The sequence below is a fragment of the Amia ocellicauda genome, chromosome 15 (genome assembly GCF_036373705.1).
Source record: "Amia ocellicauda isolate fAmiCal2 chromosome 15, fAmiCal2.hap1, whole genome shotgun sequence".
NCBI classification, from domain to species: Eukaryota; Metazoa; Chordata; class Actinopteri; order Amiiformes; family Amiidae; genus Amia; species Amia ocellicauda.
This window is the reverse complement of record NC_089864.1, coordinates 10,343,658-10,362,500: the sequence shown is the minus strand read 5'-3', so window position 1 is coordinate 10,362,500 and position 18,843 is coordinate 10,343,658. Positions and strand designations below refer to the sequence as shown.

Sequence of the window (18,843 nt, the reverse complement as noted above, 5' to 3'; positions counted from 1 at the left end):
TCCTATAGTCAGTAGTTATTAGTAAACAGCTGAGTTGTGTGCAAAGGATGCTGGGATCTCAATGTTTGGATTCATCTTGATTGACTGTTGAATATTCATTTCCTCTGCTGTGTAGTGGTTGTGATATGTGTGTGTTTGGTGGCGGTGCTGAGTATGATTAATCACACTGGAGGATGCTTGAACTTCAGCAATTGTGTCTCTCATGTTGGTATCCATGCTTGGTCCCTGGAGCACTTGAGACTTAGTGGAGACACACTGGGCTTGTGGAGTGCTGTGTAGTAAGACAGTTGTTCAAAAGACTCTTGTAATTAAGTGTGTGTTCTGAAGCTAAAGCCATCGGTGGTCCGACTCCACATCTTTACTGATGACAGGGACCCTGCGTCTGTCAGGGGGAGCTGGAGGGGGTCCCGGTGTCAGCTACCTGTCTGGCCAGAATAATTCTCTGTGTAGCTTCACCAATTCATAGACAAGTTGTAGGTCTGCAATTCTTCTGATACACAATCTTTACATTTTGAACAGGCAAATACAGTAAAATGTGAACCTCTTAAATATTCAGTAGAATAAATAAATATATTTACTATGTACATGTTTGTTTTATGTTATATATCTGCTCCAATTAAAAGATTTTCGCCTGATTCAATTAACACTGTTCTTCCCTTTCTGACACTAATGTTCTGTAATTACACTTCAGATGCCCGTCTTCTGTTGCTCCCAGTGAATGCAGCTACAAAAGGCAGTAATTAAAGACCAAATATGCATGCAAAGAAAGGCGGAGATGCCAATTCAATAGTGTAAGCCTGTATTCATTCTAAAAGCACTTGCGATGTGAAAATGCATTAGTGATATCATGCAGGAGAAAGGTAGTAATCTGCACAAAAAACCATCAGCATGTGTCTGTCAGATATCAACTGTTTCTCCATTATGTTATATATAAAAACATTGAGAACGCTTTCGTATTGACTGATTAATGATTGTGTTTGCTTGAGAAAGTGCCGGACCTCTTTGGAGCTTGTATTATTACACAAGTATTTATTTTCATATTCATCTCAGATGTTGCAATGTAAGTGTTGTTTTTTAAGTGAAAATCCACAATAAACAATGTAGTTCTTTCGAGAAACAGAAATGAGGAATGAAATAAATTGTTAGTGAAATCCTGAAACCACATTTATTTTAATTTTAAATACAAAATCTTTTGCAATATTATAGAGTAACCAGTTTGGCAGCCTTTCATGCACAGATTCATGTAGCATCCACATTTACCAGAATGGCATATCATACCATCAGAAACAAACAAACAAAATTTCATAACCAATCAGCACTTTGTCGTGATGTTGTATTTCTGGAGGTTTCTGTGGAATTTGTCTTTTCCAATGAAGAGAAAGTGCATTAATGTCAGAAACAAACATATTACACTGACAAAAACACCATTTTATAGTCACACCGTGTTCTCTAATTTGATTTTAAGCTTGTGAGTTTCTTTTTTCTTTTTTGAAAGACTTGCATTTTGTGAGTTACAAATTTACAAAGTTCACAGCAAATGAAACTGTATAGTAGATAATATTCAATACAATGCACTCCACTGGCCATATTATTTCATACACAGTACATGTTAGGCTTTCTCATAATTTCTTCAGGCCTAATAAGTCTACAGCAAATTAGGGTATATTTACAAATTCAACAAAATATCTACACATAAAAGCATAAAATTAAACTTAAACTTGATGCAAGTTATGAAAAACCAAATTATGAAAATCCAGTAGTTTCACCCACAAGGCTCTTGACTTTTCTACAAGTATAATAGTTTTAGACCCAATTGAAATTCGAACTTTTGCACAATAGCTATTTCCCAAACCTCTTAAACTATATTAGAATTATTACATTGTATGGAAGTGAACACACAGACCCCGCATTTGGAGGAATCATTGAATTAACAGCCAGTATTGGTAAGCATATGGAATATGGTCCAGTTCTACAGGTTTTTTTCTCCCAAAAATGCAGTTAATCATTAAAATGGTGGTAAAGAGTAAGCAGCTGCTTTTCAGAGCTGAAAGTAGCCACCAATACTGAAAATGGATAAGGAAAGGCATAATCAACGCTATGGTTATATGATTATTATTTTAATATCTTTAGATGCTATATCTAGGCTTGCTAGATTGTAAAGCTTCTTAAAAGTATCATGTGTTGCCATAACAAGCTATTTGTATGACTGCTTTCAACTTGTATTTTAGTCCAGAACTTTCTGTGCTGAAAATGGAAAGTATTTTGTAAATTAAGTAATTAGAAATAACACTGTTTTCTACAAAGGCACTATTTACTGAAGGTCACTCACCACCCAATTTTTGAGACAGCAACAAGACGGCTGTGTAGTTTGAAGCTTAATACACTTTGAACAGACATTTCTTTTTTGTTCAGCACTAAAGGCAGGACTCTGATACATTAACGTACACCGTTTTATGGTAGAAAAACATCTTTACATCACTTTAAACATCTTCAGTTGGAATCCGAAACCGAGTGAAGTTATGTTAATGAGTTTCGGTATTTTTGACATGTTGTGTTTGAGCATCCTTATTAATTAGTGCAATTGCAATATGAAACATCTCTTGTAAAAAAAATAAAAAATAAAAAAAATAACAAGAAATAAAACAAACAAAACAAAACAAAAAAATGTCAGAATACCTGTGAGAGTATGCTGGATGTCTGAAATATTAAGGTGACTACAGAGTACTGATACATTGAGATCAGAGCCCTATGCATAAACATACATCCTTAATTCCCAGTCTATATATTTTTTCCGGCAATTATATACAAACAGCTCCTGTCTTGCAAAAAAGACATATAATAATAGCTATACATTTAGTCACAAATTTCACAACAATGTCCATAAAGACATTGATGCCTTGTTTATATAATACCAATATAACACTTTGACAAGAAAACAAAATCCATATCCAGTAACTCAGATGTGCACTGTAGAGTCAAAAATTAATCCACTGCTTCAACGGTATACACTATTTTTTTCACGGTGTATTATAATGTCTGGTAGAACTTTCTTTTTTTTGTTTTTAGTTATTATTACTCCCATGCACTACATTAGAAGCAGATGAAGAGATGTTGGGTTTTACGTAGTTAAATTGCCAATTCATCATGTTGAGAAATCAAAATCAAAAGATGTATGCCAACAAAACAGCAATAACTCCCCCTAGTCTTAATCCCTCACACATAAAGCAGTCTACCTGTCCTTGCAGTACATTCCCCGGTTCCTATATTGCTTTTATGTTCTCTCGGAGCACCTGCCTAGTTCTCCTGTCATGGTTTTCATACCGTTATGTGCATGTGATGGCAGGTCACAGTGTAATGGAACAGGCTGTGAAATGAAGGTGTACAGTCACTCGAATAGGCCCCGTTTTCCGGGCTACACAAAGGAGTTCATCGCGTTCACCGGAGACGGAGCCTCTGAACTCTCATTGCCTTCAGCTGTGTCCTTCTCCTTCTTCCCACTATACTGTCCAATAAAAGATCCGTCTTCATTGAACTGCCCATCTCCTCCTTCCCCGTAGTCAACTAAACTGTCATCACTGTCCTCTTTCTTAACAGTCCCATTGGAAGGGGTCCGGCTTCCTTTTAAGGGTTTATGGTCCTCTGTGTCACTAGGAAGAAAATAATATTCAGGCATTTTAGGTGAGAGATGCAAAAAAATAAAAAATAAAAATTCAAGTCAAAATTAAATGAAACCAAGGAATTAAAGAGATTTTTTTCTTTTTAAGATGGAGCAACAATGCAACACAATCATGCCACAGGTTTCCTTGTGCAGACGCATGTCCTTCATTTGTACATACGGATGCCAAGATGTGTTCTGCGGTGACTTGAATTAGAGGGTGGGTTGTAAACAGAATTGGAAAATAGAGCATCTTTAATGATCTCGGTTTTGCGATGACATTCAATTAAACCGAGGCGCAGAAACCCAAGAGCACACTTGAAACATAATGTCATCACAAAACAGGGAAGCTGTTAAGCAGGGTCGTATTTTTCATTTAAAAATCCCCTCTAAGACAGGAAATTATAATTATAAGCGATGACTTCATGACAGAGCTGGCTGCGTGGTTGTTAAAAAAACAGCTTTTCCTCCAAAACCTTTGTTTGCAATGGGAAACTTAAAAATCCAACATGATAAACAGAAATGAAAAAGCACATCATCAGCCAAGAAATAAATACATGAACAACAACCAACCAAACAGAGAACCAAGTAACTGCAGAAAGAGAAAGCATTTTTTTTTTTTTTTTTGCTGACAGTTAGTCAATGTTAACCTTAAAAATGGTAGCCAGTGATGATTCATGGCAGTGAATGAGAAATGGTAATCATTTAAGTGATTGTTTAAAAAAATGGCTTTTCCAAGTGGCATTAATATTAGGCAGACATCACTGACTGTACAGTCTTGTGTATATCATGTTATGCATGCCAGACTTGCAGTTACCAGCTTACCTTTCGAGTGACCTATTTTTCCCATTATAAAGAATGCAGAAGGAACAAATGAAAGTTGTCTAAGAGGAAAAGCGAATTCTTATTCTTGTCAGTCAGTCCTGACCCCAAAATCTGCCATGAAATACTTAATCAAAACAAAATTATTGCATCATGAATGATCAAACTAATCTGCAATGCACATGGAGATCAATGAAAAGAGGAAATACCCTTTACACACAACACCCTGTGGGGCATTTCTATAGAGGCCTTATTGTAAAAGGAACCAGCAGAAATTACAAACAGAAAAAGAAAGAGTGATTACAGTAGGTTCTTCTAATTACATATTCATTAGAAAAGTCAAAGTCTAGAAAGAGTGAATCAATAATACTGTACATTGTTAGTTATTATAGTCAGACATTAAACTATGTGTAAAAGGCTGTGTGCATTCAAAACTGGATTGTGTTTTAAATACTTTACCAGTGTAGTCAGACAGATCAAGTCATGCTAAACAAAGACCTTCAGTAAAGTCAAACCAGACAAACTGAGAGAATTTTATTTGTATCTTTATTGATATTGTCTTCAGAATTATTTTGTGCTCAACTTAGGTGTTGTTTCTGTAAATGGTCTTGTATACACTTAACATTCAGAAAGGCACTTTATATTACATACTCTGCCTTAAAGGTTTTCTACATTGATGTCTTTCCAGAGTTGAAAATTACAGATAACGTTATTCTTTTTTAATTGTATTTTGTAAAAGTGGTCTAAAAGAATAGTAAAGGCAAACATTTACACGGAGATTCTGAGGTTTAGTAATGTTTAACTTGTACATACACCATGTATTTCAGTTATGTTAGCTTCTGCTTTAGTACTTTTGTTACATTTTAGTCATTCACTCCACTGAAGACATTTTTACATCAAGCAAGTTTAATATCTCGTAGCCATGCATATCATACAACATACATTTGAGAGCATAGATTTATTTAAAGCAATTAACTATATATATATATAACTGTATAAATTTAAAGTGGAATACATAATATAAAACCAATATGATATATAAAAACAAGGTGGTATAAGTACTATATATATATATATATACATATATATATATATATATATATATATATATATATATATAGTGTTTCCCAGTCCTTGTCTTTGGGATCCACTGTGTCTTCTAGTGTTTGTTGGAAACACTTAATTGATTAGAATCATTGAATCCTTAATTGAACTATTGTCTTAATTAGATTGTTTTATTGTTTGATCTTTTCTTCCTGGCCTCAGTCATGGGTTTGATAAATACCCGGCTTTAGGTTGTGCTTTTAATGCCAAAAAATCCAGAAAGCAGAACTTAAATTGCATTCAGTAGGCTACTAAATAACGATGCATGGACACAGGGGTTACTCATGTTGTTTTAAACACTCCCATCATTGTTAATGTTAATTCTGTTTGGGACTCAACTGGTAAAAAAACACAGCTCACCTAACCCAGAGAAGTTCTGAAATCCAGCATTTGTTATGTGATTAATTTTGTTTTCCAGTACCAACTTATCTCACTAAGAATTGAAATTATGTTTTTAGTTTTTCTTTTACTTAACAAGTAAATAGTTCAGTTAAAGGACTCTGGTGGAAAGAGACACCAGTGGGTCCCAAAGACCAGGATTAGGAAACACTGATATAGACTGAAGAAAGTTGTAACATTACAGAATAAAAATAAAAAAATCTTCAGAGCTATACAGAGGTAAAGTGCGTAGAAAATAACACTTTGTTAAAGCGTGCAATTGGAGAAGCAGCCTTGAGACAGCAGAAAGCTGGCTATAGAAAGTTTGTAGGTATAAAATAATTTAAAAATAAAATTATTTCAAACTTTTCAAAGACTGGATGAACTTGTATCTATACATACAGATAGATATAGATACAGACACCGCATATTTCATTGTGCTTAAATTCACAATTCTAAATAGACTATAGATATATAAATGTATCTGTTTATGTCAATTTGGGTGAATAAAGATTCACAGATGCTTCAAAGAGGATAAAATGGAAACAAACATGTATACCTCGCGTAACACTGTCTGAGATGTGTCTGGCTAGGAGACATTAGTTCACAGTCTGTTTGGGTTTAGTTTCAAAATCGGGAAAAGGCAAGAAATGAAAAATCAGAGGAGACGCCTTAAAATGAACCCTGCTTCTCTAATAACGCAACGCAGTGGATACAAGCAATGCACAGGAGGAACATGAGCTGCCCACTACATACACAGTACAGTAAGATACATCATTCCTCGACACATGTGGGCTTTGGCTACTGCAGATTTCATTATGTTAACACTAGCATGTTGTACACGTCATGATGATTATCTCTTTAATGTATAGTCCGGGTGAAATGAGAGTCCATTGATAACTTGGCTGTGTTTGTTATCATGTACAGCTGTAGCTTAAAGATGAACAACTTTTCCCAACAATAAATAATCTGATGCACCCCGCTCCAGACCTGCTGGCACAGAAAGTCTCCAGGAGATTGAAAGGGCAGAGAGTCAGTTCTCACCTGTATTCCCCGAACGTGCCGTCATCCTCTTTCATTGGCTGGATTTCCGGATCGGCGTGAGCATCTTCTTTCTCTTTCACTGCAAAGGGAGATCGATACACTTGTCACAGCCAGCAGGGGTTTCATCTTGAGGAACCATGAGAGACAGATCTTATTGATTCCACTCACCTGGGTACTTGCCACCTTTGTTTCTCTTGATGAAGCATATGATAAGTAAGACCAGGATTAGCAGGGCGATGGCACACATCAAACCAATGAACCATCCCTGGGTGGCAATGTCTACCTGCCGACTTGCCATGGCTACAGTTGCGTTCAAAACAAGGAAAGAACAGTAGGTTGGTTAGTGAAGTGTGTTAGTATATGTGTCGAGTCAAGCCACTGCAAGTCAAACAAGATGAATATCAATGATGTGTCTCCACTGTCATACCTATGTGCATAATAATTGCCTTTTAACACACACTGGGCCACAATGTTTCAACACAGCTGTCATAGCAATGGACAGAAAGTACAACTACACATACAGAAGCAATGACGTGCATCTACATGGCATATAAAATAAAATATCCCTCTTGCTTACTACTCAAATGCTTGTGCATTGAACAATAGTTCCCCTCTCAAAAAGGCAGAATAAGGCAGAATTGGTGTTGTATGAACGGAGGTGGGATAATGATTGCAAAAGAAGGAGACAAAACATTAAACATCACGCAACACTTCATGCTAGGAAAGAGGTGATATGGGCAGAGACAGCTCTTCACAAGCAGCATGTTGTAAACGCCTTGGATTTAAAATACCATCGCAATTTAACTCGGTTAACAGGTATCGACGATCTGTTTAATACCGCTTAAGATATTAAGATGTGAAGTCATAACATTCAGGAATAAATGCTGCTTATTAATTGTGAAGCTGGCCACCACAAACACTGGGGGGAAAAAATATATTTGATTTACCACAGAAAAAGGATCTATCAAATGATGCAAAATAATGAACTCCAACAACAGGCATGGGAGGAAATGCGAACGCTGAAGCTTATGAAATTGTACACTTAAAAAAATAAAATACATTCTCGCTTCAAAGATTCCACCTACTGAAACTCTACTATGTATTCTGAACCAACACAAAGGAAACACACACATTTATATTTAAGATTATATTCTATGGGTTTTTACATATATATAATCTTGTATCAGATTGAAATAAAACAAATATTGATATCCAAACCAAAATAATGAGTTGAGTATGTGGTATCATGCAGGAAGTTGATTTCACACTAGAATATTGAAAGCCATGCCTTAATAAACACAATCCCCTACTGCCTCTAAATCTGTTATAATGCAGTTATTACAATATGCAGGTGAATGTGGCATTTTAAAATTAGTAGCTTTTGTTTATTGTTTTGAGAGGGTGGCAGCAGGAAAGGACGATCTAAAATGGGTGAAATTTCAATTCATAATTTGAATTTTGATTAGCAAATGTCAAACACGCCCACATTTTGATCACAAGATTTCTCTCGAGGCAATTAATTTCATGAGAAGACATCATGAGGCAGATTTCACTCTTTTGACAACACGTGCTGCCTCACCTGGGACCGTTATAATAAGCTCTTCCGTACTGTGAACCATTTCATCAGATTGATCTTTCGCAACAACTCGCACTTTATATGACGTTCCTGGCTTTAACCCTTTAATCAAAAAGGACTGAGAGCCATTTACAAACTCTTTTTTCCAATCTTCTTTACCTAAAAGAATTTTAGGAAGAGAATGAATTTGAAAAAAAAAAAAAAAAAAAAAAGAAACCCACATTTGGTTGAATCGAAGTTCTCTAAATTGTCATGAGGTTTAGTCATGCAGTTTAATGTAGAGACACACACTCATTGTCTGGCTTTTGCTGATGAACAAAATGTCCTATGATTATCTTTAAGAGATTCAATGAGTTCAGGAGTTGCAAACAAAATGGTTAGCATGTTAGCACTGCTAGGATTACTGGGGGGGATGTAAGTCAGTAACAAAATTAGATTCCAGAGTTTGCTGTTACTACGTTGACTAAATCAATAAGAAAAATATAACAATAAATTAACATCTTTTAGGAATTCATCTAGTACAACAATTCTTTCCCAGCATCTTAAACCCAGCACAGGAATATCTCTTGGGGAAAGCATATTAACCACTAGTGCTTACTTCTCATAACAGAACAAATTGAAATATAAATTGAAATATAATTTAAAAAATATGACTTAATAATGAAAAAAAAAACATTCCAAACTGTATATGGGTCATTAAAAGTAATATTCTAACATTTTAAATGACATGTATATACAGTGTTTAGTGTTTGAACAAAGATAATTGAAATTTCACAGAATTACTAGACTTCTCCAGGAACAAGACTGCACCCCAAATGACCCCTCTCTCCCTAAACTATAGTTTGCCCTGTGTAGGTTGTTATTTTCATGTACATTAATTTCCACACACAGTAGCTGTATTAATCTTTTTCTGTAAAACATTGTCTAAATTAGAGTGAATATTTGAATTAAAACCAAATAAATAAACTGCAATTTGCAGAATAGATTTATTTTGGTGATGAGATTGTGATACCAATGGAATATGTAAAACCTGTTCAGAGAGACAAAACCTATATTTTGTTTTTCTCTTGTGACAAGCAGAGACGTTTGCAATGGAAAGCTAGTCAATAAACACTCATAAAATATGTTAACAAACAAACAATTTGTGCTTACCAGCTTAAAATGGAAGCACGATGTCAACGGGCGAGTAATATAACTCAAAGAAGGATGAGCAGATCTTGAGTTAAAGCCTCTGGAAACAGAGACTGAGCTTTTATTTATTTATTGAATCCTCCAGTCTTTATAACTTAAGCAAACAACTTTTGAGAAGCATGTTAATGCCACAGGCTCCAGAGGTGGCTAGTAACAGCACATGTAACAGCTCAATACAGCACAATACAAGCAATGAAGATCTTAAATAACTCAGAGATACCAAGTGAAAGGCAAGGGAGCAGTAAACAATAAGCTGAAAGTGCTCAAAAAATACTCCCCCCTGGTCAAAGTTTGGTGTGCGAACACGCAATCAGGAACCTCAAACACGAAACACTGCATATACATACATAAGGATGACTAAAAATACAAAGATGCACAAAAGCACTATACTATATGAAGAAATCTAAGATTAAACAGAACAATTGCAAAATGAATCTGGGTACAGGTGCTAGAAAACCATACAAGTCTCAGTTTTGCCCGTTCGCTGAGGTGAATAAAAACTTCCAGATTATGTTTTAACTATAGGAATAACAGTCAAGTATGTGTGGGTAAACAGTCATTTAGAAACGTTATGAGGAAATACAGCTTCAAAGACAGCTTGCATTGACAATTGTGTTGGTTAATAAGATTTTCTTGGGCGATAACTGATTGTCAACTTAAAAAACATCTTAATGGCAAGCATTACTGGAAACACACTTGCAGTCTGGTCAGTTGTCTGAAATTTCTCATACTGAAACATGAGGAAATATTTAACTTCCATCACTACTGGCCATTTATCAAGTCAAACAGCCTATTATAAGCTGTGTAAAGGACCACTGAGATCTCACCCAGACCGGTAATGCTTTCCCAATTTTGCCCCAGCACTCACAAGTCTTGGCCACATTTGGCAAATGGTACAGATGGCTCAAACATGCCATCTTCAATTTATTATTTAACATGTTCTGCAAATGCTTTTATAAACCTGCAACAGCTGGCAAACCTGTAGGATCTGTATGTTCCCCACCACCTAGGAACAACTTCATATAGTCTATTACAAATATGAAGACTGTCTTAGAATAGCTAAGAAAATAATGTCTTACTGTTTTCTACTATATATTCAACATAAAGATTCTTATCTGGTCCCAAGTACTCCCAACTGATATTTGCCCAGTCCTCTGCCACAGACGTGCTAACGTTTCGAAATACTGGATCAACTGGACGAACTGAGTATGTAACAAGAGAAAACAAAAATTGTGAAACTAACAGTTCAAAGGACAATAAAAAAAGCTGTCAGAATGTTCAATTTGTATTTAGTCCATTTAAAAATCTACAAAAAAACCTGACAATATTGTTAATGCTGCAGATGCGAAAATTCCTTGACCAAACCTAAAAGTAACATTGTGTCTATGTACTACATTAGATAAGTCCCAACAAGTAGAGGGGCATGTATTACTAATGGCAGCAACTAGAAAATAATTATTTAATAAACTTATTTGATTGATATGCAATTACACATTTAATTGAAGATTTGTAAGCTGATAAGAACTAGCTTACAGATCTCTGTTGGTCATGCATTATTATATATTCTAATAATTATACTAAAATAAAAAAATCCTCTTGTGAGTTGCAGTAAAACTTACAAAGATGTGTAATCAATGAGTTTGAAACAGGGACTGCAGTTTTATTGTTGCTCAGTCTATCTCTTTTCCAATTAAACATCTAGCTACTACAGATCAACGGATAAGATCACAATCTAGACATGAAACTGCTATCAGTGGACTGGTAAAATATTCCATAATGATTCCTATTGATTCTCAAATTGTTAGCAGTAATGCATTGTTCTTCAATTACATGAATAATTGCATACACATGTAACATGGTTTATTACTGTGCAAAATAAAAAGGAATTGACATTATCTGAAAATATTGTTTAGCACTAGAAGGTGATACTCATGAACAGTGTCTTGACTTTATCAAATCGCTGTACCCTTGTGGAACGGGGGGCGCAGAGATTGTGTGAGAGGGGAGGTTAGAAGAGGGATTTCTGTGTATCCTGGAAGAACATGGAAAGGTAGAAGGTAAACAACAACACAGGAGACACACTGGAATGGCACGCATTTAAACATAGTTAGAAAGACAGAAAACAAACTTCAAATGTTGTAAGAGGCATGCAATTGTAACAAGGTCATGCAAGTTATTTAATTAGCAAGCATTACATAAAACAACTTGAATGGAAACGAGTTGAGAAGTAAAACAGGTTTGTGTTGGTGTTGGTGACTTCCTACATACTGAAAACAATACACGACTACACCAATTCTACAACACGAATGAGTGAAAGAGACTCAGAAAAGTAAATAACAGAAAAAGTGTTTGTTGTGTTACTATTGCTTCTTTACGCTAGTTCCACACACAGCTCTGACTCCAGTGCACTGCAAAAGCCATCTTAAATAACCTTTAAAAGACAAGCAGTCTTAAAAGTCCATGCAAAACAGTGTTGTATTTCTGGGGGAATCTGCTACCACTGCTTTTTCTTGATCAATCTTTTTAAAGTGACATGCACATACTCTTATTTCTGCATGTATTTTACCTTTGCCCGTATCTACCCCGGGCTGATGAATTAGGGCTTTGAAAGAAGGACACAGAAACAGGAGGAACACATGTAATTATAGGAAGATGACTCAAGAAATTCACAGCAAAAAGGCACCAATTGTCCTAACCAGGTGTACTAGTGTGAAGAAAATAAAAGAAGATGTTGTATTTCCAGCAGTTAAACCAGATGTCAGAGTGGTAGCCTCTCAAATACTGAGTGAAATATTGTCTTTCTTTTTGTGATCTAATATCAGACAAATGAATGTAGTCAAAGTAAAGGAACCTGGTTAGGAAAACAGAACCTAATATCCATTATTTATTGTCACACATTGAAACATTAGTTCCTGGACTATATACCAAGGTTAGATCATGCTATTTATTTCTCCTGATCCACCAAAGTGGTCGCTACATCACAGACAATGGAGGGGTTCAGTCTGTCTGTAAAATAGCCTTGGGCTGGGACAAGATATTAAATTCACTTGCAAATCAAGGAAGGTCAAAGGTCAAAGGAAGAATCTTATTTTGAAAAGTTGGAATTTGAATTTTAAATGGAAACAATACGTGTAAAATAAGTTTCAAGAGGTTAGTGAATATCATAACCTTAAAGTCAGTGCCAGCCAAATGAAGCTGACATTCCAAAATGCCGTCAGCTAGCAGGACACAAAACAAAACAGGGACTTCAGGGACCACAATAAAATTAACCATCATCGTCATAAACCCTGTGCTGGCACGCATTTTGGAATATGTGTGTTACTATCATACACCAATCAGATTAAACCCCTCCATTAACAAGCATTCCAAAACCACACAAAACTCATTACAGGGCAGACATGAACAAACTGATAATAACTCGGCAAACTACCTACTGTACGTGACACAAAACCAAACACTGTGAATGACGTAAAGGGTATTAAACACACACACACGCACACACACACACGCAAACACGCACACATAATCACCACAGAAAATGTTTGAAGTTTGAAGATGAGGGTTCTGAGAAACAGTTGGACAAAGGAATGTTCCCATAGGATATATCATCTCCTAGAACAGCTACTGGCTGTTTCAATTTTAAAAAGTCACTGTGTTCATATGTATATAGGTAATGTGATCACCAGGGTAAAAATGTAAAGAACTGTGTCTGTGTAATACATCTTACATTCGGATTCAGAACACTTCAATGGTTGCATTCAACAACTCAAGGTTATGCCGTCTCAAGTGGTTGCAAGACCATCAATGCTTCACATGTCTGTGTGAAATGAAAGCATTGCAGGTAAATAATCTCGCAACCACTAGAGAAATCACTCCCCATGGAATTGCTGTTCTCCAATTCTACTACTTAATTTTATATTTTAAGCTTGATAGAGAAAGATACTACTTTAACAAAACATCACGCACTGGTAAAACTGTCATAGACACACATTAATACAATGAAAGGGTCATAACTAAATGTGAGGATTTTACCTGTAATTTCAAGTAATAAACCAAGCTGTGTAGACAGTGGTTATGAGAGGTTTTCTTTGGGGAAATGTGGTCTAAAAAGTGAAATTCAACATGCGTCTTAAATAGAGTTGCCCATCTTATCATATATATAATGTATTGTCAAAACAGGTCACAGAGACATTGGGAACATTTTCAACAGGATTTAGATGATAGCAAAGGTTTTCCACAGTCAATTACAGTGTATGTCCTCCTTTACACAAACATCATAAGAGGCAATTGGCGCTCAGTGGAGCTTTGACCTCTGACCTGTGAATCAGGGCATCAGCCATTGCAATGCATTCACATTGCTTCTGTTTGTAGCAGCTATGGTTTTATGGGCTGTTTTATTAGGTGGTAATTCAGCCATGTGTCATAGTAACCCTTTCATTTTACAATGTGTGTATATGTGTGTTATATTTTATACATTTTATATATTTGTTTTTGCCGAATCCCTACTTTGTCAAGTACATTTTCTTCAAGCGACATACTTTTCCTAAACAACTTTAAAAATGCTACTGAAAATAATCTGAAAGACGTGAATGAAGAATAAGAGCTATTCGTAAGGACAACCGAATTATCCGTTCCCACGATTGTGATATTGAGTAAGTAATAACACTACAGTCTGACCTCGATGTGCTTTAACTTTAACTTAATGGAAAGCTCAGTTGTAAACAAAGTGTCATATGCATTTCTACTCTTTAGATACTTAGACATTGCTTACTGCTGACAACAATAGAGTACAGTAACAACAGAAGTGCTAAAATATTCATACTAAACGTTCTCACATGTCCCCTAACGTTAAACATGCACTTGTTTTCTAAAAGCCTGTTACTCATCTTACCTTCGTCCATGATTGTTACTGCTTCCTCGGTTACAACAGGGCCAGATCCTGTTAATGTCTGGGCATTAAAGTAAAATTTATAGCGAGTGCTATACTTCAGGTTTTCCATCGTCCATGATGTTTCATTGGCTGATATGGTAACAATTTCCACCGGTCCCAGTTCATCTGTACTGTTGACTTGAAAGGAAAGTTGAGAATGAACACAATCAGACTGCTGGCCATAAGAAAGGTTGAAGGCAAAATATGTCAGTGCTGAAAAAACGTGTTGATTCAACTTCTTATTGTATATTGTTGTAGTAATTTTGTGTCTAACATGCTCAATGGCGGCACGGACAGCTACTGGTAGAGGCGTTTAAGAGGTAGTATTGTGTATCTGACATGCAATCCTTCAAAGGGAAAACCAACGGTACCCAAGATAGCAGTTAAGCACAAAACTCACTGGGCTGATACTTCAGAACGTATCCGGTCAAAACCCCATTGCGCTCGACGGGAGGACCCCACTCCAAAGTCAAGGAGTCGAGCATCTGATTTGTAACCTTCAGGAAAGCAGGGGGGCCGGGAACTTTGGAAAGGAAAAAGGCATGGGTGTCAGGATTAATGGATATATAAAGGAGCTACAAAATAAAACATAGTCTGAAGCCTGATACTAGATATTTTCTATACTCCTGTACTTGTTATCAATTAGATTTTTTCACTTGCTGGAATGTGTGCAATATAATGAATATGATATACTGCTATTGGCATACATGGTATAATCAATATATACATTACATCTGATACGGCATGACCACTGACCTCTTTTATTGACTCTAATGTATTGTTTCAGTAAACAAATGATAAGTATATCATGACATTGTGGGGTGGAAAAGGCATTCTAGGTAGTACAAAGCTGTGGATTTCCAGGTTAATGCAGTATTGTCAACATGACCTTGGCTTCAAACACTTCAACTGTGTTGAATCCACACAAAGATGACACCTTTGAGTTAATAAAAATAAGGTTTCGCTGACAAGACAAAACATTCCAAAACATTATCAGATTGACTTAATATATATATTTTAAATCTAAGTAGAGCATTTTCTTACTTCCTTCAGGAGTTTCAAACTGTTGATTTGGGCTGGACGGACCCTCCCCCTTCCCATTGAAGACTCGGACATTCAGTGTGTAGAGGCTGAACGCGTCCAGTCCCGGTAACTTCCCGTGAGTCTTATTGCCACTGAATGTCAATATCTGTTGCTCTTCATGCTGTGGGTTTTGTTTAGATAAGCTTCTCTCCTTCCAGTAATAAATCTGCAAAACGGCAAAAGGATATTCAAAATAATTCATATGCAAGGAATATCTCTGGATTTGTGATGTCATATGACCGCACAACAACAATAATGATGTATTTTTTTTACATTTCCTAACCTTATATCCTTTCAGACGCCCTCTGACACTTTTTGGAGGAATTGGTTCCCAATGCACCTCTGCAATTGTGCTGTTCAGCGCTCGTACGTTCACATTTTCAGGGGCAACCATTGGCACTGAAAAAGGAGAAAAATGTGTCATTACAAGGCAAACACTAAAGATTTTATTCACATTTATTAATCTAGATAATGTTATAATGTTATGCAAACATTCGCAATCACCAATAATTAATTCTATCATAAATACCTTCTAGGGAATACAGATAAATATGCACAATGTCCTTAATTTGATTAGCACTAGTAACTGCATATTCACCGTTCGACACAGATGTTTGTCTGAACAATAGTATGATAAATATTACTCACGGTCTTCTCCAGAGAATGCTTCAACAGGTGGCGGCTCGGGCCCGCTCCCATAGTCATTTATAGCCTGTACCTTCACCTCATACGGGACAAAGGTGGGCGTCCCCGAAACAACAAACTTAGAGACGTTTGCCACAGTGACAGATGTCCAGTCTTTATCCACACCTTTCTGTCTCCAGATCACTTTATATTGAAGTCCCGGCCCATTAGTCTGGAACCCCGTCAAAGCCTGAAATCAGAAAGAAAATTGGAACCGATGTTGTTTCCCTACTGATAAATCATTATTCATCGACCACCAGCACTGTTGATCTATTCAGAATATAGCGCAAACAATCACTACGTCGAATCGTATGATCACACAAAACGTGTTTCTTGTGCTGTTTGTAGTCGTCGACAGTGAGAAAGAAAGACAACACAGCATCCTCTGAGATGATTCTCACAAAATAATTCTGCATCTCTTCTACATTGTGAGCCAGTAAGACTAAAAGTAAGACACAGACCTCATTGATAACACCCTGGGTGAACACAAAATAAATAGTATAGCCTGGATTGAAAACATCATTCTCTTACCTCCCATTTTATCACTAAATTGTCAGGTTCAGTTCCGGCACCTTCTATGTGTGAGGGATATTCATCAGGAGCTGCAGATTAAAGACAAAAGGCTCGGTCATATGGTTAACTCAGACAATTCAAACTAGAAAATGAAGCTGTTCAAAGGCCATACTAACCAGCAGGGTCAGTGATGTACTGACGGGACGGGTAGCTTGGCACGCTAGGGCCCACCTTGTTCACAGCAAGCACTCTGAAGGAATAGTTGACGTAGGGCGAGAGTTTGAGCTGCGCCGTGGTCTTCGTCCCAGGAACCTCGGTCATGGGGAGCCAGACAGAGGGCTGGTGAAGGCTGTCTTCATACTCGATAATGAATTCTACAAACACAAAAGAGACCAAAAGCAAATTCACAAAATCTCTGAATACTTGTTTTGCTCTATGAATCTCTTATCACTCATCTGCTAGACTTTATATGCGAAGACAACCACAGCGGGAGCTCATGGTTCTCTGACGTCCCTTTGCTGGGGGGTCAGAAGAACAGGAAACCTACTCTGAATGGGGCTGTTGTGCTCGTCCCCCGGTATCCAGGTGAGCTGCACGCTTCGCTCACGCTGATCTGTTAACTCCAGGTCAGTAGGGGGATCCGGTTGATCTGAAAAACAGCTTGAATTAGTAGAAAACCGAGCAAGCAGGGAGAGGTGTTTTCTAAACCACATATAATAAAAGGAAAAAAAAAAATTGTCATGTAATGTTCTTGGCCGGCTACAAGTATCATTTGTCATTTTCGATATTGCATGCCAATGCGTAATAAAGTGATCTGCATGAGAAGAACGAGATGAGAATTAATGAGAATGAAAAAGGCATTAACTTCAATGACCCCATTTGTTATTTCTATTACTCAGTTTGTTATATATGTAAACAAAATACAGATGTTTTCTTTTCTAAAACATGTAAGTCAACATGCAGTATGCAAATCATTTTCTTCAAATGATACTTCTGCGATGTATTGCATAGTATCTGCACAAGACACAAGATATTAAATATATAGATGCATTGTTTTACCCCAAACACAAGTTTTTTAGCTTTTAGATATTTTTAAGCTTATGTATCCAGGCTCTGTTATTCATGGTCAAATGAAAGTAGGCTGCCTTGCTTGCATTTATTCACAGGCATGATGAAATGGCAACATGCATGTTTTGCAAAGGAATAGCAATTTACGAGGAAGAATGAAGAAAATTAAAAACAGCTATATCTCTCATCACCAAAAACTCCAGTGAGATAGAAGTAATGCTAATATTCAGGAACATGTTAGAGCAGAAAGTCCAGTTCTGCAGAGAATGAGCATTTCAAGAAATTGAAACCTCAAATCCGAACTGGGTTAACGGTGATCTGGATATGTAATGTACATTTAAAAAAATTTAAATAAATGTTTTATCTGATCCATGTTAACCTTTCATTCTTACCCCCAGATTGGTCCTTCAAACATACACAATGTGTAGTAAACAACAAACTACTGTACATAATTTATCGATATATATATTAAGTATATTATATTTAAATATATATATATATATTCAGTATTCAGGGCATTCTTTTGATTGACCAGTCACAGACTAATAAATGCAGCTCTGAATGTAATCTTCAAAGACACATCTGCAAAACATTCTGTGATGACATACATGTATTTAAAAACACACACATTAGCTGAACTGATACCTAGCAATTACAACAATACAGAGAAGAGTGTAGATGATGAAACTCAAATTAAAGTAAAAATCACTGAATACTTGCAAACATCTACATGAGATGTAATTAATGGATTGACTGTCTTTCACAGTGATTCACAGTAGATGAAACAAACATAGC

At 36.3% G+C, this 18,843-nt stretch overlaps 1 protein-coding gene across 16 annotated transcripts in view; it reads right to left on the bottom strand.

Moving 5' to 3' along the window:
- Window positions 1-1,139: 1,139 nt before the first annotated feature.
- nrcama (neuronal cell adhesion molecule a) overlaps window positions 1,140-18,843 on the bottom strand; it is an 84,252-nt gene continuing 66,548 nt past the window's right edge. For 7 of the 16 annotated variants that reach the window (XM_066687130.1, XM_066687133.1, XM_066687136.1 and 4 more), the window contains 15 exons: window positions 17,528-17,629; window positions 17,157-17,354; window positions 16,999-17,069; window positions 16,432-16,657; window positions 16,067-16,182; window positions 15,745-15,949; window positions 15,101-15,223; window positions 14,662-14,838; window positions 12,337-12,372; window positions 11,737-11,802; window positions 10,850-10,972; window positions 8,583-8,738; window positions 7,172-7,303; window positions 7,004-7,082; window positions 1,140-3,647 (listed from right to left, as the gene is read on the bottom strand). In XM_066687130.1, coding sequence (XP_066543227.1) covers window positions 3,413-3,647; window positions 7,004-7,082; window positions 7,172-7,303; window positions 8,583-8,738; window positions 10,850-10,972; window positions 11,737-11,802; window positions 12,337-12,372; window positions 14,662-14,838; window positions 15,101-15,223; window positions 15,745-15,949; window positions 16,067-16,182; window positions 16,432-16,657; window positions 16,999-17,069; window positions 17,157-17,354; window positions 17,528-17,629 — 2,045 coding nt within the window. In that variant the 3' untranslated portion in view covers window positions 1,140-3,412. The remainder of the gene's footprint in view (window positions 3,648-7,003; window positions 7,083-7,171; window positions 7,304-8,582; window positions 8,739-10,849; window positions 10,973-11,736; window positions 11,803-12,336; window positions 12,373-14,661; window positions 14,839-15,100; window positions 15,224-15,744; window positions 15,950-16,066; window positions 16,183-16,431; window positions 16,658-16,998; window positions 17,070-17,156; window positions 17,355-17,527; window positions 17,630-18,843) is intronic. The other 9 variants (XM_066687137.1, XM_066687140.1, XM_066687139.1 and 6 more) reach the window with 3 other exon arrangements.